The sequence below is a fragment of the Mustela lutreola genome, chromosome 6 (genome assembly GCF_030435805.1).
Source record: "Mustela lutreola isolate mMusLut2 chromosome 6, mMusLut2.pri, whole genome shotgun sequence".
Lineage (NCBI taxonomy): Eukaryota > Metazoa > Chordata > Mammalia > Carnivora > Mustelidae > Mustela > Mustela lutreola.
Genome location: NC_081295.1, coordinates 142786736 through 142808056, shown reverse-complemented (window position 1 = coordinate 142808056; position 21321 = coordinate 142786736). Strand labels below are relative to the sequence as shown.

The window sequence follows — 21321 nt, the reverse complement described above, 5'->3', positions numbered from 1 at the left end:
CAAAGATCACAGGTAGGCAGAGAGGCAGGCAGAGAAAGAGAGGAGGAAGTAGGCTCCCTGCTGGACAGAGAGCTGGACATGGGGCTCAATCCCAGGACCCTGGGATCATGACCCGAGCCGAAGGCAGAGGCCTTAACCCACCGAGCCACCCAGGTGCCCCTGAAAGGTGAGTTCTTAGTGAGCTTTTCAAGTAGGTAAGTTTCCCTTCACGGGATGAGCTCGCAAGATTTCTCTGGGAAGAACCAGACTATCTTTCCCGGATTGTTTTCAGAAGCAGCCCCTGTGGCAGAAGAACAGCCTGAAAATTTGACGACACCAGAATCTCTAACACTTGCTGGACGTGTGGGTCACTCACTCCCTGTAATTCGAGAGCAGTTACTTAGGCTTTGACCTTTAGGCAACTTACCCTTAAGATGGAGATCCCGTGCTTATCCTCCGGAACTCAAGAGGGGGCTATAAGGATCTATCAGTTCTGCTTGGCCAGCGTTTGATGAGCACCCGTTCCCTACTGTGACTGGTACTGATAAGCCAAGGAGATAGGAAGATGGGTTACATGCAATTTCTGGACTTAAAAACCTCAAAGGATAGTACACAGTAGGAGTTATATATGTAAATATGGAGTTATATATGTAAATGTGAAAATGCTGTATAAATAATAAAATGTATACTACTCACCATTAAAGGAACGGACAGTACGTTAGTGTTCAAGCAAATAAATGGTTTCTGCTCCTTTTTAGGTGGGGACATCTGCCCTGAGCCCATTCCCCGCTATGAATTTTATCTACTGCTTATCTGCCGTTGCTCTGTGCACACTTCTGTACCTCGTGATTCAAAATCACTACTGTTGATTGCCCCTGAGTCTCCTCTGATTATAGACTCTTCCTGGGCAAGTGTAAGGTCTTTGACACTTTTGGGTTATATTTAATAGCTGCTAGTTGAGTAATGGGTTGATTTAACCTTGTTAACTTGTTAGGCACAGTTCAGAGGTTTGCGTAGGCTAGGACTGTACTGCTAAAATTATTAACATTCTTTAAAGAAATATGTGTGGACTTCCCACACTGTGTCAGAGTCTATTCCAGATTCTACAGCATGGCCTTTCCCTTGTGCAGCAGTGAGTGCTGGGCTGCTGGCGGGGCAGGAAGACCTCTCTGAGCAAGTGGTACTTGACACTGAATGATGAAAATCAAGCATATGAAGATTTGGGGAGAGTGTGTTTATGCAGAAGGAGCAGCAAACATAAAGGCCTTGAGGCAGGAACAAACTCGAGGTGTTCAAAGACCATAAAGATGCAGCTAGAACACCCTGGCCAGAGGAGGGGGCGATCCACAATGTGGAGAGATGGCAGATTCATAGAGGGTCTTGGAAACCGAGTTTGCCTTTTATTCTGAATATAATGGCGAGCCACTGGAGGATTTTTTTTTCTCTCTCTCCTTTTTAAAATAGAGCCTCCAGCAGAGAGGGGCAGAGGGAGAGAGAGAGAATCTCAAGCATATTTTCTGTTCAGTGTGGAGCCTGACAGCTGGCCTCCATCCCACCACCCTGATGAGATCATGACCTGAGCTAAAATCAAGGGTCAGTCACTTAACCGACTGAGCCACCCAGGAGCCCCATCTGCTTAATTCTATTTAAATTTTAAATTGTCAGGTAGTTTTAGACAATCTAAATTTTTTTTTTTTAGTAGTTCAGCTGTTCCTAATGTTCAGTTTTAACATCCCCTTCCTCCGTACTCTGTATGTATTTCAACAGAGCTGTACCTTGACACATCTCTGATGAATAGCCACAAATAGTAGGCCTTTGGTACCTTATGTGACATGTTAACTGGACTTCCTGTGATCATTTCACAATATACACAATTACTGAATATTCAAAGGCCTTGTCAGACTCGTCAGATGTATAGGTTTCTTTTCATATCCAGAGATCTTTTTCATTCAGCAATTGTAGATAATTACCTGCTCCATATTATTTAAGTTGGAAAGGTTAAACATTCTCTCATAAATTAAATGAAGGGGAAAGTAACTTATATACATGCTTTATATTCTAGAATTTTGAGTTTTTGCAGTAATAGCAGGAAAGAAAAGACAGAATTTTTTTGGCAAAATTTTCCACAAAGAATTATAAAAATTTCATTTTCTTATATATACTTACTGAGTGCCTTCTATGGACTAGGCATTGGGCAAGGAACAGTGGATTCAAAGATGGGCAAAAAGGCACAGACCTTCATAGAGCCTTTTGTTTTTTCAACATGATGAGGGATATAGATATTAATCAGTTATAATCACACAAATGACTGATTACCAAGGAGCATAAACACAATAAAGAAAATGACTTAAAAACCTTTGAGCCCTGGTTTTCACATCTGTAAAATGGTAATAAGTATGTACTTCATAAAATTATGGTGATGATCAGTTAAGATCAGTCTAAGCCAATACAAAGTATTAAATAATATTAAAGAATTATTAAAAAATACTTGGTGACCCCATTGGTTGGGTGTCAGATTCTTGATTTTGGCTCAGGTCATAATTTCAGTCATGAGATCAAGTCCCAGGTCAGACTGCATGCTCAGCAGAGAGCCTGCTTCAGATTCTCTCTGCCCCTTCCCCCACTCTCTCTTCCTTTCAAAGAAGTAAATAAATCTTTGAAAAAATTTTTAGTGTTTCCTCAGATGTTTACATGTAATTCTACATTTCACCTGTAGAAATATGGGAGTAGATATTGTTACTCAAGTGGTAGCCAAATTCTGTTCCTTAGGGTCACTGTAAAGGTTAGAAGTAAATTATACCAAATCAGAAACACAACCATTGGTATCTGTTCAACAGCAAGAAGGAAATCCTTTGATCACATGTGTTTGAGGACAGGATTGAAAAACTCAAGTGCTGGGGAGTTCCTACTCAGACCTTGCATAGACACCAGCCAGGAACATGAATAGAAAATTTAGCTCCCTTCCAAATTTTAGCATTCATTTTTCCTCCTTTGTTTCTTTGGCAGCTTATTCTCTCCAGCTGGGAAGGAGGCTACAACTTACAGTGTCAAGATCTTGCCAGTGCCGGGGAAGCTGATGTCCGGGTGAGTCCTGAGACGCTAACTGACCATTTGCAGGCATCTCTCCTTGATAAGGAGAAGAGGTTTTCTCCTTCCAGATAGGAGGATGGGGCTGGGATATTACATAAGAAAAGGAGTCCTCCTGGGGCACCTGTGTGGCTCAGTGGGTTAAGCCTCTGCCTTTGGCTGGGGTCATGATCCCGGCATCCTGGGATCGAGCCCCACGTCGGGCTCTCTGCTCAGTGGGGAGCCTGCTTCCCTTCCTCTCTCTCTGCCTGCCTCTCTGCCTACTTGTGTTCTCTGTCAAATAAATAAATAAAAATCTTAAAAAAAAAAAAAAAAAGAGTCCTCCTAATAGAAACACTTGGTAACAAAAATATTTTCCAAATGTCCCAGTTAACTATGGGGGATTGACTGAATAAACCAGGGCACATCCAGAAATGGACCCTTTGCAAAACAGGAGGAGGAAGATCTCTATACTGTTAATTTCCAAGACATTCTCTAAACAACAAAACAAAAACAACTTGCAGACTGTGTTTATAGTATAGTACAAGAAGTGATATGAATATGTGTGTGTGTGTTTGTTTATGAAAAGAAACAGAAGAACCCAAAACCTAACAAAGTGTTCTTTTGGAAGAAGGAACTAGGCAGAGGGGGATAGGAATGGGAGCTAGACTTCCCTGAATGTACCTGGTGTCATATTTGATTTGGGAACCATTACATGTTTTACATAATATGAAACAAAATTAAGTTTGAAAAGAAAGCAAGGCAGCCTTCCTTCCAGAACTTGGAAACTAAAATAAATGAATAGAGCCATATATGAAGCTGGTAACATAACCACCTACAGAATTATTTCAAGTGACTTAAAAACATAGTGTTTTGACTGAAATTCCTGAGGGGGATATATCTTAACAATACACTGTATTTTTTTGTTTGTTTGTTTCTATTAATGAAAATATTGGTATTGCTTTTTGGAGACTGTTATAGGTATACTGTAGAATAAGTACATAATGTTAATATCATTACAATTACTATTTGAAACATAGTTTAACTTTTTTATTAGTATCTCTTTTCTAACATTAATCAGTTTCAAATTGGAAATGTCAGAATTAATTTTATTCTAAAAACAAATGTGTTTTTTAGCTCTTATCTCCAGAAAAGGCCTAGTTAGTCTCTGACAACCCGGTGCAATGAACATGAATACCCAGATTGTGCTTTCTAAATATAATTTTCCACCAGAAGGGATTAGGGTTCTTGGAGAATTGGCCAATTCCCGGTTTGGGGTGGGAAAAGTGTATAAGCAGAATCCAGGACATCTTGTGACAGAAAGTAAGCAAGCTGTCCAGGACTACTCAGGTCATTACAAAAAGATCTAGGAGCCACCTTGAAGGGGACTCCCAGTGCTCAGGATGGGACTGGAATGGACTGAGATACATTTATTTAAAAACCATGAGTTTAAAATGATACTAAAAAACACATTGTTGCTGTCTGAAGGTTGCTAGAACACCAGCTCCTTCTAGGGGAAAAAAGTTAAAAGGGAAAGAAACCTTTATCTTTGCTTTTCAGATGTGAATTTCCAAATAGAGGAAAAGCTCTTCTCTATAGAAGAGGGAAAATACCTAATGAGAGAATTAGAAAATCATCCTTTTGCAAGTCTTAGTGAAACAGTGGCTGTGTTCAGCAGTCATCCATAAGTGATAAAACTGTTGAGTGAAAAGTGAATGGAGAAACTTCATAATGGGGCACCTGGGTTAAGCGTCTGCCTTTGGCTCAGTTCTTGATCTTGGGATCCTGGGATAGAGCACCATGTCCACTTCACTGGGGAGCCTGCTTGTCCCTCTGCCTTTGCTTCTAATAATGCCACACCCCCGTAAAAATGTTTAGAAATAGAACCGATTCAACAAGTTGGAATCATATTGAAAACTCTGAAGCTTAGTGATAGACACACAGGGTCTTTATACTTAACTGTCCTTGAATTTGTGGGTGTTTGATAATTTCCATAGCAAAAAAACGTGTTTATTAGATAGAAGTCTTTTAAAGTCTTTAAGATGTACATTTTTAAACTCTTTTTAAAAAAATCTTCAAAGTTATAATACAAAATAGGGTATATAGATTTCTCTGCATCCTTTTTTAATTTTTTATTTTTTATAAACATATATTTTTATCCCCAGGGGTACAGGTCTGTGAATCACCAGGTTTACACACTTCACAGCACTCACCAAAGCATTTTTTTTGGGGGCACCCCTTTTATTTCTAATTTATTTCTCTCACTGACCATTACATTTTTGGGTTACCATACAAGTCTCTAAGGGTTGTTGTTTTACATTTCTATTTGGCTTGATGTCTGTGAAGTTTAACTAGACCCTCCAACATTAGGGTGGAAGCCACCACACCTTATTATGTTCTCAGGAAGCAGATGGTCTCGCTTCAGAGTCCCTGTTCTCCACACTCCCTTATGTTTCAATGTTAGCGCTAAAACCCCAGCACCTTTCAAGTACTCGCCCTGTACCTGAGACTTTGTAAGGGGCTCAGGAGGGAAGGGAAGGGGGAATCCGGACCCACCACTTCAGTGAGGAGGAAAAGCATTTTGATTTTAGGTTTTTATTTGAATTCCAGTTAGTTAACATACAGGGTAATATTAGTTTCAGGTGCACAGTGCAGTGGGTCAACACTTCATACGCCATCTTGATTTTAAATCTGAGGAGAAGACGTGAAAGACGTAGTGTGTGTGTACAGACGGCTCCAGGCCCCTGTAACAGTTAAGAAAGAGATAAAAACATACATAGGTTAGAGGAAGAGGGGGGAAAAAATGTAAACCCAGTGTTGAGGAACAGTAGTGATCTGCTGAGTGCCAAGCACGGAGCAGAGATGGGCAGTTCCTGCCCTGTGTGGTGGGCCGACTGTGCCTCATCCTCACCTCACTGTCCTCTTCACTGAGGGCAGAGGCAGCAGGTAAGTGGGGAATGCAAATGAAGGAGCAGCTGATGAAGCCTAAGAAAAGCAAGCAGAGGGTTAGGTAGAGTTCCAGAGGAAAGGAGCAGGGATGTGGGTAGGAGGGTGCAAGGAAGCCCAGTTAGAGGAAGCAGAGCACTTGGACAGCGTAGGGTGGTATGCTCAAAGAGTAGGGGTGAGCCCCGAGAATGGGGGAGTGTGGCCGGAGAGGGGTGCTGGAAATAGCAGCCAGGGCAAACCAGGGAAAGAACCTGTGCTCTGCAGGTGCCCAGGACTCCCTTGATCAGATCTGCATGTTGGAGGCCTGACTCATTTTCACTAGAGTTGGGGGGATTGCTGGGAATAAGGAGAAGCTGGAGGTAGAGAGGCCGGGAAGGTGCTTGTGTGATGGAGAGAGAAATGCACACTAGTGAAGCCCAGTGTCCCCCAGGTTGCCGAGAGGTAGGTAGGGCAGCAGGATGGGCATTTTCATTGCTCACCTTTTCTCTTTCCTGTTTCCACATCCTTACAGGTAGCCAAGGTGTTATGGTGGTACTACTTCTCCAAATCAGTAGAGTTCCTGGACACAATTTTCTTTGTCTTGCGGAAAAAAACCAGCCAGATTACTTTTCTTCACGTATACCATCATGCCTCCATGTTTAACATCTGGTGGTGCGTTTTGAACTGGATACCTTGTGGGCAAAGTAAGTGCTTTCACTGATTATTCAGGTCTCTGTAGTTGGTCTTCTAAGACCTCTATGTCTTGAATATTGCACATGGATTAGGAGAGAGAGAAAAGGGAAGCCATGGGGGTTTGGCTGCACTGTTACACAGAGAAGCACCTGTTTGCCAGTGGCCGTTTAGCTATCTGGTCTTTGATTCTGGCAAAATCTGAGTATTGTAAATTTTAAAAACATCTTTAAGGCTGAGGGCCAGGAGCATGTACCCCAGCTGGAGCAATTGTACCCCAACCCTAGGGGCTCAAGGACACCTGCAGAAATAAATCTGGCACTTTCCACAGTCTCCACCTAGCAGTGCTTCAGATTGGGGTCACTTCTACTCCTAGGGCTCTCTTCCCACTCTGAAGAATTAAGGCCACATCTCTCTGTGGCTTTCAGTATTTTTTTTTAAACGGAGAACTACAATACACATAATATCCCTGCCTCTTTACATGTATATACTTTGTATGAAACAAGAATTTCAGAAACTATTTCCCCTAGTTCTGGGGGATGCACTTTTGGGTTCTGTTATTGTGGTTAATTCTGTTGCACATTTTAATAAAGCTTATGACTCTCACTACAGCAATTTCACGGTTCACTAATGGGTCCATTGTGACCTGCAAAAGAGACAGCAGTCCTTTCTGATTGTCTTATATCCCCAAATCTAAAACTGTTCTATGAAAACTCAGAACAAGTAAAAACTTAAGTCAAAATGATTTTGGGGTTTTAAAGATGTATTACAAACATTCTTGACATTTTAAAAAGTATCAGTGACCATGAAGACATACATTGAAACCAGAGTGTAAAGGAAATTGCTGGGCGTGCGGGAATCAGAAAGAGGGAGTTTTTTATACCTCCCCTAGACCGAATCTAGTGTCTACAGTTTTGTTAAGATCACAATAGACGTGTGCTGTAATCAATATCAAAGAATTATCAAGGTTAAGTATTTTTTGCGTTTATCAGCTATCTCATCACTAAGTATCTGAATGACCGTCTCACATAATCTGTTTAAAGACATCAGATTCCTGTTAAGATGCTGTGTATGACAATTTCTCATGAACCTAAAATATTATAAAATTATAAACAGCAAGTAGTCCAATTCCATTCATTCATGGTAATGAAAACTCAGGTGAATAAAGAAATCCCACTGACATGTTAGCTGGTTCTCTGAAACTCTGTTTTCATGTAAATCCGAGCCCTGTACAAAGTTATTCCAGCCAGCGTTTGTGAAGGACTTACTGGATGTGAGCGTTTTCATTTCTTATTCATTGATTTGTGTTTATCTAACCAGACCTCTGATCTAGAATTGGAAAACCAGGCTGGAGAATTTAAATTGGTTAACTGAAATAGGTGCAGAACTTTTCAGTTTATACAGTATTATTCAGTCAGATATGTCCTGCCCCTTTTCCAGATGACAAAATTTATAAGGTAAAACAAATACATCCAAGGGAACCCAGCTTCTAGGGGTCCCCTAGTTCTACAGCCCCTCCAAGAGCAGGAGTCACCTCCATCTGGATCCCGAGGTGGCATGTAAGTAGTAGTCACTTTGCCGGGCACGTTGTAATCACTGTGCGTGGATGTATGGATTTAATCCTCATGACCGTGAGTATCCCGCTCTCCAGCAATGAACCCGTCTCTGACATCTGACCTCTGGCAGCTAAATTCTTTTGCTTCCTAGTTGAGCCAACATAGAACTTAGTTTTTTCCTTTGGTTTCCTGAAACACCAGTCACCTCCCGTTGACGGCAGCTATAGGGACTTCAGGAAGGAAGGGGCAGGGAGGGCACAGCATAGATCCTAAAACTGGATTTTAGATATTCCTTGTCCTAGAAGTCCAGGAGCTGGCCCGGCCACTGGGAAACCTCACTCACTGACCCCTCTTCTGTCCCAGCCATCTCTCCTGCAGGACCTTCCCCCGTGCTTTCCCCCAGCAGCGCCTGCTTCCTAGGTCCCTTTCAGGTTGAGTCATAAATATAAACAGCAACATGCCCTCCTGGACGCTTCAGAGCTTTGTTCAGCCTCATACCCGCAGCCTCTTCCCGCAACCAGAATGCTTCATCACAGGTTTAGCAAAAGTGGAGGCATTTCTCTTTCAAAGGAACTCTGCCACCAGGTTTAAGCAAATGTTTCCTTTTCTCCCAAATTTGTGGACAGTAATGATGGTGTAAGAGACAGTAAAGCCTTTGCAGATCAGGAATTACCTGTTTGGTTGACCTTCTGGCTGAAAAACCATCCCAGTTTTGTCCTATCTTGGCGACTTTTGCCAAATCCTGCTGGACTAGTAACACAGAAACGAAGGTGAACTTACCAGTTAACTTACTGGTTAACTTAACTGAACTTACCAGTTAATTCTGGTAAGTTGGTACCGGAGTTGTTACTCATCTTCCCTGATGACACACAGGAAGAACCAATCTCGTTCGATGAAAATGAACGGTAACTTTTCCACTGTACACTGGACTGTTACAGGCTTCTTCGGACCCACCCTGAACAGTTTCATCCACATCCTCATGTACTCCTACTACGGTCTTTCCGTGTTCCCGTCCATGCACAGGTATCTCTGGTGGAAGAAATACCTCACACAGGCTCAGCTGGTATGTCACCCCTTTCTGCTCTTCTCCATGGGACACATCTAAGTATTCTCAGAGACGGAGGAAAGGAATCGGTCATCCTGGACAGAGGCTCTTCTAGGCGAGGAGGCTGCCCATTTTTCTCTAAAATTAACCTTTTAAGCATTAAACCTGGTGTTTTAAAATGTCCTCTGTGGATACAATTAGCTCATCCCTTGCTTTGAAATGTAGATGCCTTAACCCAGACATTAATTTTAACCGATTCCTTCTTATCTAAAGAATTCAACTGCTACTCTTCCATGAGAAAACTAGGGGCAATCCTAGCCGCCTACTAGTGTGCTTCAGGTGAAATGTCTGGATAGGATGGGGGGTTGCTTCAGCATCTTATTTTTGCAAATCTTAGTACTAGAAGTCGAGTTCTCAACGTATAGCATTGCAAAATGGATTTTCTATGGCTTACCAGGTCGCCTCACCCGCCGCCTCTCCCCCCACCCCGCCCCCTGCCCCCACCAGGTGCAGTTCGTGCTCACCATCACGCACACCATGAGTGCAGTGGTGAAGCCCTGCGGCTTCCCTCTGGGCTGTCTCATCTTCCAGTCTTCCTACATGCTGACGTTAGTCATCCTCTTCTTAAATTTTTACGTGCAGGTAAGTGACCTGTAAGTCTTCAGCGGCAAAACATAGTAGACTGGGCTTTTGCCTTACATAAACGCAATTAAATAACAGCACAGACTTGTGTGGAACAGAGGCACCCAAAGGAACCAGAGAAACCTGCATTCCTAATTCCATGCCCCGCATCCTCCCCTTGAAAGATAACCCCTATTCCAGCCTAGTGGGCATTTTATTAGAATTCAGTCAGGTCACACGTTTGGTTGATGTATTTGCACCAAGCTACCAAAGTCTTCTAAGTGAACGCAGAAGTCTGTTTGAATGGAGAAAAACAAAAGCTAAATGAGTTTAGTATTAAAAAATTGTTCCCATATCAACACTGTGATATTATAAACTCACTATTTGGAAAATATTCTTTTGAGGCCAGCCATCATGGAAAGGTCACATTGGCTTTTTCTTCATGGTCATTTTCTTTTTAATCAACAATTTAAATGAAACTCCGTTAAGACAAAAAACTGATGAAAGCCGTAGCAGGGCACCGGCCTCAGGTTGCTGTGGATTTTAAATTACTCTCCTATGTGTGTTTTGGGGCCAGGGGGTGGGCAGGGAAAGTAAGCTCCATGAAAAAGAAATGAGAACATACATACATTTATACTCAAAACAGCACTTTCCGAAATTATAATCAAGGATATTTCTTCAGACAACAGGTTCTTTCCTTTTTAGTTTGTATTTGATGAAAGTTAACCCACAGAGGCTTCGTACAGAGCCCAGCGGTAGGAGCCTGAGCCTCTGACAGGTTTTTAAGCCCCTGTGTTTCTGAAATTGGAAGGGCTAGGCTTTGTCTCATAAGAGATACAAGTGTCCTTTGAGAATCTCTAAAGAAATAACCACTGATGGAACCAAACAAAGCCACCCAAACAAAAACAGACACAGACCGTTCCAGGAAAGCTCAGGGAATACATGTGGTGCTTGGTGTTGAGGAGGAGCCTGTGGCCCAGCAGGGTGGGGGATGGGCACCCAGGACGTCATCCCTACTTGTCCTTCAAATGGAGTCTTACTCCTTTAGAGTTTATAATTTCAGCCTTGACCCTTGTTGATACCATTGCTTTAAAAAAAAAAAAAAAAAAGACAAAAATAAAATGAAATCAGGTATTTTGTCAGAATTAGGAAGGATATGCCAAAACTCAAATCAAGCCAGAATCCAAAGTACTAGTACTTCTAAAATAATAGCACTTTTTCAGCTTGAATTGGAAAGTATCTCAGTTGTAGGAACTACAAGGAAGCAACTAATGCAGAATAATTTGGGCGCTCATCCCATAACACGGGAATCCTAACCAACATGGATAAGGTGAAAAAAATAACCTTTCATGGAAATTCAGATTTGTCTTGGTTTTTACCCTTTTGTTTTTAACCATTAGCTTAAAAATTGTCCTATTACAAAAATTCTTATATGTCCATGTTATAATCATATAATAATATCATGAGCTGTTTTCGATTATGCGCCATGTCAGAGACAAAGTCTTATTCAAGAATCCTTTTTCCTTTTCCTTCTTTGAAATCTACACATCCAACAGACATACCGGAAAAAGCCGGTGAAGAAAATTACGGAAGAGCCACCTGCTGGGAAAGAAGTGAAGAATGGTTTCTCCAAAGCCTACTTCACCGCCACTAATGGGGTCATCAACAAGAAAGCACAGTAAACATCAAGTGACAGACAAAGCATATATAATAGCCTAACAGATTCGCTTGTTTTAAAGCAAAGACTGAATTGAAAGTTATATATGTTTTAGCATAAACTAATTTCTTTTGAGTTTATAAATCATTTGTACCTGGAATGTATTAATATACTGCTATTAGGTTAACCCGTTAACTGAATGCTTCCGTCAGCACACCACGTCACCTCCGACCTGGTGCAGCTTCTCTGTCCTCCCCACAAACTGAACCCCCTCACCAGAAACTGTCTCTGTACCACCTTACACACATGCAAAGCCAGGAAACATGGAGCCTTGTTTTCTGAAGCCAGTCTTCAAATAAAACGTTTCCTTTAGATTCAAATGTTGAAAACAAAATGTCAATTACCTTCTAACCACAGGGTCTTCATCTATATTAAGCAATTATCGCTTAGTCCTTATTAAGCAATAACCTCATCAGTCCGTTTGTCCCAACCCCAGAAAATATTAAAACACAGAAAACAGGAAAACCTAGCAAAAATTTGAAGGTAGAGTAGGAATTTGACAGACTCTAAGTCTCAACTTAGTGATATGGTAATGAAATTTGTATTTTATTTTGACAATTCCTTTTTCTAAGGAGGAAAAAACCTGCCAAATCCTCCTAGCTCAGGGGCTTCGGATAGGAGTCGTTCCTCTGTTTTATTTTGGTTTCCGTGACTATTCATAGATTCCTGTCTACCTCCTATGTTAAATTCCCCCAGGTTATGTTGTGAACAGACACCCTGCTCAGCTCTGAAAGCAGGATCTAAATCTGGCTGCCTCTTTCCTTTCTTATCCAGGAATCTTCCCTTTTTCCTAGAAGGAGAAGGCACTGGAATACTTATAAGTCAGAGCCGTTGGGGCAAAACAGATGTTGAGTTGGCCGCTACTTCTTGTGAGCCTGCTTGTGGATAATACCCCCAAACACTGCTGTCAAGCTTTGTAGGTTAACTTTTTGAAAATGGGAAGAGGAGAATGATGCAGAGTCCAGTGCTGAGCCAGGGGCTGGTAATGAACCTCAATGAAAACTGCCAATTCGGCAAACTCCGCACACCCCTCCCCTGCCCAGGTAACAGGCTTTCTCCTGAGAACAAGCACAAAAGCAGAGAGCAGCAGTAATGTTGTTTTTTTTTTTTTTTCTAAGTATTAAACATTTACTGTTCACTTGCACCAAGAACGGAAAGAGTAGTTTTTGAAGATGCGAGGAAGATTTATACCGGTAAGACTTGCCACATTCGATATTTTCTTTTTCCTTCCTTCTCTCTGAAACAACTTGGAGTTCATAACGTTGAGGTCAGATGCGCAAGGGCCAGAAAGGCGCGCTCAGCGCCGCCTGGGCCGGTCCGGACTGTCCAGGGCCGCCTTTCTGTCCTTCTTGGCCCCTCGATTTCCAGTGTTAAAATTCTCTTCCCTGTTTAGAAAAAGAGTGCGGACTCTGGTACGGCACAGACCCCGACCGCGTCTTCTCCCTTCCTGCTCCTGTCCGCTCCCCTCTTGGACCTGGCCTGCTCTGCCGAGGGTGACGGCCGGGCTGGTGGGCGGGGCAGGCGCGCTGCGCGTGTACACCCGTGCAGCGTGCGGGCTCCTGGGCCGTTTTTACCCAACACGCATTTCTGATGCCCACTTACTCGGTATTTACTCTTATAAAAAGTTGTTGAAAACTGATTTTTCTAGGGCGCTTCATCCCCATTTCCTTCCATCGCCTTCCAAAAGAAGGGCCAGCCTCTGGCCTCTCCTCTGCAGCAAAACACGGATTGGACTAAGCTCCTCAGAGGAACTGGACTCGAGTTCAGTTTTAGGTCCCAAGTGAGGGCTAAAAATCTGTTTTCAAAGTACATCCAGGGGGAAAGTGGGACCCAGGGAGAAGCCGGACCTCACCGGGCGTGCTTCCCGCTCTGTTTACCTGCTGCTTTGCGGCTTCCCTGGACTTGGTACTGGCCGAGAAAGGAGGGAAACCATCCTTCAGCAGAGTGACGGAGCCCACCAGCCCTAAGTAGAAGGCAGCGGGAAACCTCTCAAAGGGAAAAACTGGGGTAGTTTGCACTTCCCAGCTCAACCTAGAAGCTTCAGGACCCTGCTAGCCCCTTAGGTCTTTAGTTCTAATCAAACACTTCTAGCCTTAACCTATTCAAGGGCTGATACAAATACACAGAGCTCTGAAATCTTAGACACAAAAACTGGATCAGGTAACTATTGTAACCAGTCATTAAGTGTTGAAACTTTAAAAAGCAAAATGTCTACACTTAATGTGACGTTCTTAAAGCGGTTTAAAAAAAAACAGCCTATATATACTGTTAGAAAAACAAAAACTTTGTTACTGAATTTTCTTTTACTCTTAATAAGAATGAAAATATATAATACTATAAGCACCTGTTAAAAATTCTAATTTTTTAAAAATAGAATGTTAAATGGAAATGAAGTGATATTTTCAACCCATCGCCATGATATATTGAAGCATTTAGGCATATTGAGAGAGAACATCCTCCCTAACCCCATTAAAGAAGTATTCTTTTTTATTTGTGAAACGAAAATGATACTGTGATGGGCAGAACAGCACTTTGTAGGTAAGAGACCATTCTGATTCTTCCATACCATTTTATGATGTTTCTGGGGACTTCCTTATTTAGAAAATGGGGATGTCACTTTTCGGTTTTCCTTTGAAAATACTTGAGAACATAATATCATGATTGGGGTGGACAGGGAGGCAAGAGAAGCCATTTTCCTTTGTAGACAGATGAGCATTCTGTATGGCTGTTGTATAATAAATTGATTTTTACACTAAGGCAAAGCATGTTGAGATTGTTCTTATTTGGTTCGAAGACATTAAAATGTGTGCCTGCGTGGTACCCCAAATGACTTATTACTCAGGATTTTTTTTTTTAATAAAGGGATATTTTAGCAATTAATTTTAAATGTTTAGTTCTTCATTTCAATAAGCAATGCATGGCCTCTTGTGTAACATTATGACCTTTACATAGTATTCATCTACCAAGTTAAATGATTTCAGAAAATGGTTATTATGAGAAAAAGTTTAGACCAGTTAGATGAGCAGAGGATATAACGGTCATAAGGAACAGATTTGCTCTACAGAATAACCCGAGGAGGAGCCCTGGCCTGGCTGAGCGGACCGCGTGAGGTAGAAACCACATCGGATGCTCTGGGGCCCGCAGCCTCCCCACGAGGAGCGCCCAGACAGGCGGAGGGGAGGCTGCTGCAGCTCGGGACTGGCCGCTGAGCTGAGACTTGACCACAAGGAAGCCCCACAGAGACGGAGGTCAAGGTCGTCCAGCAGGATCAGGGATTGGGGCGGTTCTGAACGGTGACATTAGAACAAGCCAAGTCCAAAAGATGTGCTCAAAGTCCACTTAGGAAATTGCTTACATTCCTGGATAGTAACAGGGATGGGGCAGGAGGGGGAAAAGGGAAGGGGAGGTGGCACAGAGGGAGAATTTCAATTTAGCTCTCTGGATGGGGCGTGGGGATGAGCGCACATTCTGGAGTCTCCTCCTAACCCACTGGGATTTCATTTTAAACAGTGGAATCAATTCACGCTTAAAAAGAGGGGTGCCTGGGGGGCTCAGTGGGTTAGCCTCTGCCTTCGGCTCAGGTCATGATCTCAGGGTCCTAATTCCAGAGGTTAAACACTTCGGATTCCAAGGGAGTCCCCACTCCCTCAGCAATCATTTGAGTATTTCCTATGTGTCAGGCATTGCCCAGGGTTTGGAACAGAATGTAAAGAGAACAGACAAGTTCTCTGCTGTTAAAGAGCTTATGTCTACTAGTAGACAACTCTTAGAGGGAAAACAGGCGGTTACCACAGTCCGTAAGACGTCCGTTTATGCTGTTAAATGTGTCTGGGCTCACAGACTCCTATCACATACGTGGGGACACTGATTACAAAGGCTGAGCCCCTAGTCCTGAGTTCATGACACCGGGATTGAGAAAAGCGGCAAAAACCATTGAAACAGGGGCGCCTGGGTGGCTCAGTGGGTTAAGCCGCTGCCTTCGGCTCAGGTCATGATCTCAGGGTCCTGGGATCGAGCCCCACATCCAGCTCTCTGCTAAGCGGGGAGCCTGCTTCCCTATCTCTCTCTCTCTCTGGCTGCCTCTCCGTCTACTTGTGATTTCTCTCTGTCAAATTAATAAATAAAAGCTTAAAAAAAAAAAACCATTGAAACATCGCTAAGTGTGAAATTATTCTTTTGAAACATAGGTTAAGTTCTTGTGGGAACAACAGGACTGTTACCCTGTGGATTAGGGCCCAGGATTCAGCAGCAGAACCACGAAGGGGATACCGACACATGTCCGTGAAGGGGTTCGTCCCAGAGTTTTGACCCTATACAGCTGTGGCAGTGATTAAGCAGGCTCTGTCTGGTGGTAGGGCTCAAGGTCCACGGTTGGCAGTCGGGGGCTGGGGGAGAGTCAGGAAGGGAGGATGGAGAGAAAAATGGGGAGGTCAAGAGTGAGCTGGAGGGGCGCCTGGGTGGCTCAGTGAGTTAAGTGGCTGCCTTCGGCTTAGTTCATGATCTCAGGGTCCTGGGATCGAGCCCCGCATCAGGCTCCCTGCTCAGTAGGGGGCCTGTTCTTCTCTCTCCCCCCCTCTGCGTGCCGCTGCCCCTGCTTGTGCACTGGCTCTCTGTCAAATACATAAAAAAAAACCTTAAAAAAAAATTGAGCCGGAACCCCCAGTGTAAATTGGAGCCCACAAAAGAATCTAAAGATTAAATGTAATCTCTATCAAAATACCAAAGGCATTTTTCACAGAACTAGAACAAATACTAAAATCGCATGGTACCAAAGATGACCCTGTGTGACAAGAGCGATACTGAGAAAGCAGAACAGAGCTGCAAGTATCACGATTCCAGATTTCAAGACACACTACAAAGCTGCAGTAATCAAAACAGTGTGGTCCCGGCACACAGACACATAGATCAGAATAGACCAGAACAGAGACCCCAAGAATAAGCCCCCATTTGTATAATTCACTAATCTATGACAAAGGAAGCAAGAGTATACAATGGCGAAAAGACCGCCTTTTTAATAAATGGTGCTGGGAAAACAGGACAGCTACATGCCAAAGAATGAAACTGGACCACTTCCTAACACCATAGGAAAAAAACGAACCCCAAATGGCTTAAAGACCTAAGTGTGAGACTCCAAACCATAAAAATCCTAGAAGTGGGGCGCCTGGGTGGCTCAGTGGGTTAAGCCGCTGCCTTCGGCTCAGGTCATGATCTCAGGGTTCTGGGATCGAGTCCCGCATCGGGCTCTCCGCTCAGCGGGAAGCCTGCTTCCCTCTCTCTCTCTCTGCCTGCCTCTCCATCTACTTGTAATTTCTCTCTGTCAAATAAATAAATAAAATCTTAAAAAAAAAAAAATCCTAGAAGAGAACACAGGCAGTAATTTCTCGGACGTCAAAGGTAGCAACATTTTTCTAGATAGGTCTCCTACGGCAAGGGAAACAAAACAAAAAATAAACTACTGGGACTACAGAAAGCTTTTGCACAGCAAAAAGAACCACCAACAAATCAAAAAGACAACGAATTGAGCAGAGGATATTTGCAGGTGATCTAATAAAGGATTAATATTTAAAACATGCAAACATACAAGGAACTCATACAACTCAACATAAAAAAAAAACTCCACAGCAATCCATTGGGGAAGGTATGTGCTATTTGGAGAAAAAAAAATGGGGGAAAGAAAAGGCAGAGGACTTGAACAGAAACTTTTCTAAAGAAGTAGTACAGATGGTGGACAGACACAGGAGGAGATGTCAACATCACTCATCATCAGGGAAATGTAAAACAAAATCACACTGAGACATCACCTCACACCTATTAGATTGGCTAAAATCAAGAAGAGGAAAAGCAGGTGTCGGTGCAGATGTGGAGGAAAGGGAATGCTCGTGCACTGTTACAGGAATGCAAACTCGTACAGCCACTGTGGAAGACAGTACGGAGACTCCTCAAAAACTTGAAAATGGAGATACCATATGATCCAGTATTTCCCCCGTTGGGGGTTATTTACCCAGTAGAAATGAAAACACTAACTTGACAAGATACATGCACCCTTGTGTTTATTGCAACATTATTTACAATAGCCAAGATGCTGGAGCAAGGGAGGTGTCCTTCAATAGACGAATGGAAAAGGAAGATGTGCTATAGAAAAAGACCCAAGGGAATAACACGTGGCCATCAGAAAGGGTGAGATCATATTATCTGATACGTGGATGGACCATGAGAGTATTATGCTAAGTGAAATTCGACTGAGAAAGACAAATGCCATATGATTCTACTCACAAGTGGAATCTGAAAAAATGAATAAATGAACAAAAACCAGAATCAGAACTGTAACTATAAACAGATGGTTGCCAGAGGGGAGGAGGTGGGGGAGGGCTGTGCAAATTGGGTGAAGGGGAGAGGGAGATGCAGGCTTCCAGTTATGGAATGAGTGAGTCGTGGAAATAATTACAGCAGAGCGTAATACAGTCAATGATACTGTAATAGGGATGTGTGGGGACACACGGAAGCTACAGTTGTGAACACAGCGTAATATAATGAGTTGTCAAACCACTAAGTTGCACACTTGAATGTAACATTGTATGTCAAAAACACCCCCACACACACACACACACAGTATACAGGCCAGGAGATAATCCACAGGGAAGAGGGGTGCGGATCACAGTAAATACTGGGAAGATCTGATGTGGAGGACAGAAGGGGTTAAAATGCAGAGGAATGTCAGAAACCACAAATGAGGTCAAGGCCACAGCTTGGTCCCAGAGTTCCCTAAGGTGGGCACAGGCTGCTCTTAGTAGAGAGGAGGTGAACTCAGGTCCAAGCTGCTTTCCGTGTTTGTGTCATTGTCCCCATCAGACAGCTAGCTCCCTGAAGCCCTTGACAATAACATTGAACCCTCAGCACCACGCACAGAGCTCGGCTGTGCATACAGTTAGTGCTCAATAAGGATTCGCAGACTAAGACAATGTTGAATAAAGACTTTCTGGGGAGTACTTCTAAAGAGATATCCCCCAATATCTCAAGTTCATGGTTTTTGCAACCTACATCAACTCATCCTCAAGCATAGCCCTTAAAATCCTCTACCTGCCGTGAGCTAGCACACCTGTTCCTTTGCATTCTGTCCTAGGGAGACCTCACTGCTGTTAAAGCCACCAGGCAGATCACATTCGGTCTTGATACTACTGGTGGATTAATCTTCCTAAACCACTGCTAAACGTCTGCTGAGTCTTCAGTGACTCATTCCCACCAAAGAATAAAGCCCTTCTAATCAAGGCAGTAACAGCATTTTGGGCCTTGATTTCCAATAATGCCCTGTAGTATTACAGCTTCAAACAAATTCTGCATCCCTCTGGCTCAGTTCCACCATCTCGATAGACTGTCTCTGCCAACCCTAGAAAAGCCCTCCCCATCCACCCAGAGCCCAGATGGTGCTTTTCCTCCAAGAAGCTGTCCCCAATTACCCCCACAACAAAGACCTCTCCCTCCTCACACCCCTGCTGGTGCCTCAGTTTACACCTCATTTATGGTGCTTGTCACACACAGCCTGGAGATTTTTCAGTTACCTGATTTCTTAAGACTAAGTTCTTACTAAGACCACACCTTACCCATCCTAACCTCTCCCACATGAGCTCACCGAAGGCTTTGGAGAGGACAGCTCTCCAATACATGTTTACCCGTTACTGGAAATCACATAGACTCTTTAGATGTCCTTCATTGAAGGCAGTCAGGGTAACAGGACTGAAATCCACAAAACTCCAGATCACCAGGAATTGTGAGCCCTAAACCGGATATACCCAAATTAAATGAGGTTAATTAGACCCCTTGGGCTTAAACAAAAAACCTTCTTACACTCTGTAAAGCTTATAACAATATACTAAACTATAGGTCATTAAAAAAAATCCTAAATCGGGCCGCTAGGGTGGCTCAGCGGTTTAAGGCTCCGCCTTTGGCTCAGATCATGGTCCCAGAGTCCTCGGATCAAGCCCTGCATCGAGCTTTCTGCTTGGTGGGGAGTCTGTTTCCCCCTTTTTCTCTGCCCGCCTCTCTGCCTGCTTGTGATCTCTCTCTCTGTTAAATAAATAAAATTTTTTTAAAAAAATCCTAAATAAAAAAGATGACACACTGGAGTTGTAAATACTTGTTTTGGCAGATTAAATACACAATACATAGCTATATTACATCACTAAGTTATATTATACAACAAATAAACCGTTTTGGTTCCTGGTCGTTAACTATACTTACCCAATTCATGAATAGTTACTTTGTAAATGGCCTTAAATTAGATTTTATTTTTCCAAAATAAATTCACTCAACTGTATATGCCAACTCCATGCACTCAGACTTTATTAGAGCTTTTAGTAATCATCCCATGAGTCTTTCTCCTCTGCTCAAGCTGGCGGTTTTGTGAAAGTGCTGAAGAAACTAGAATATTTGCGGATCAAGTGAAATAATAACTATTTCAAAATACAATGTCATTTTCATCTGAGCTCTTTTCGTCACAAATTAAATCCTCCTCTGAGAGATATACCAAATGGCATATATACAAATGTTAAGATTTTCTTTCCCCCATAAAACCTGAGGACCCTTCTCAAACAAAAATCAGTTTTACTTTGAAATCATTATTTAAAAAAAAAAAAAAAAAAAGCAACACTATGAGTTGGTAAACATCCCAAACTTGCTAGTTTCTGGCCAAATTTTGACACAGAAGGTTAACTTTTGTGAACAAAGGGACAATAACACAATAGGAAACTACCAACAAATTCTGTTCTAGTCCAACTCAGGGATTCCACTTGGAGTGAAGAAAAAGGAGTAAGGTAGAACACTAAAGCACCATCGTGTGGCCCAAGCCAGCTTTATCGTCCTCAGGTGGCTTGGACTGCTAGAAAGAAAATAAAAAGAACTGTAGTTAGCTCCGTCTGAACGACCCATCCCTTGGTCCCTCAGAACTCAGTGGGCGGACACGACATCAGTGTGTTTCATCAGCTACTTCCCTAACTCACATCATTCTGTGAGGCTACATCTTCCATGGCCAAGCGCAGCTGAGGTCAGGGCACTGGGTGAACGCTGGCCAAAGTCAAAACCACCCCCCAAAATGGCCACCTGGGTGGCTAATTGAGTGAAGTGGCTGTTTGATTTGGGCTCAGGTCATGATCTCAGGGTCCTTGGATCAAGCCCTGCATTGGGCTCCATGCACAACGGGAGTCTGCTTGGGATTCTCTTTCTCCCTCTGCTCCTCCCCCCGCACACCTGCGTGCTCTCAGATAAAAGAATATCTTTAAAATAAAAAAGAAAAAAAAAGGTTTAACGTGCTGTTTGAAAATGTGCTGCTATCTCAATAGGCAAACACAGCAGGTTATTTTTTTCCTCCAATATCAGAAAAAACACATTTATTTCTTGGGTGGAGTACTGGGGGCAGCGGCTGGGCTGGCTTTGGGGGGCATGCTGTATGGAAACTTCATTGTCTTTAACAACCGGACTGGGACTGAGCCCCGTTTGATCTTCATAAAACAAGAGGTAGAGAAGAGGGAATGAGGAAATAGACTTTCCCATCCTAATGCAAACACTAGGAATGTTCATCGCAGAGAATGGTAGGCAGAGTCACCCGTGCAATTTATTTATTTTTTCCTCCATTCTGCACATGTATTTTGTTTTTTTTTTTTTTTTTTTTTTTTTTTTTTTTTTTTTTTTTAAAGATTTTATTTATTTATTTGACAGAGAGAAATCACAAG

General features: G+C 42.8%; 2 protein-coding genes across 2 annotated transcripts in view; one reads left to right on the top strand and one right to left on the bottom strand.

The window, feature by feature from the left end:
• ELOVL2 (ELOVL fatty acid elongase 2) overlaps positions 1-11564 on the top strand; it is a 60629-nt gene extending 49065 nt beyond the window's left edge. The window contains exons 4-8 of the mRNA XM_059179250.1: positions 2986-3063; positions 6503-6674; positions 9155-9279; positions 9769-9903; positions 11439-11564. Of these exons, the coding sequence (XP_059035233.1) occupies positions 2986-3063; positions 6503-6674; positions 9155-9279; positions 9769-9903; positions 11439-11564 (636 nt within the window). The remainder of the gene's footprint in view (positions 1-2985; positions 3064-6502; positions 6675-9154; positions 9280-9768; positions 9904-11438) is intronic.
• Positions 11565-12896: 1332 nt separating this feature from the next.
• Positions 12897-21321, bottom strand: part of SYCP2L (synaptonemal complex protein 2 like) — a 126593-nt gene continuing 118168 nt past the window's right edge. Inside the window, 1 exon segment of the mRNA XM_059179362.1 lies at positions 12897-12984. Coding sequence (XP_059035345.1) covers positions 12897-12984 — 88 coding nt within the window.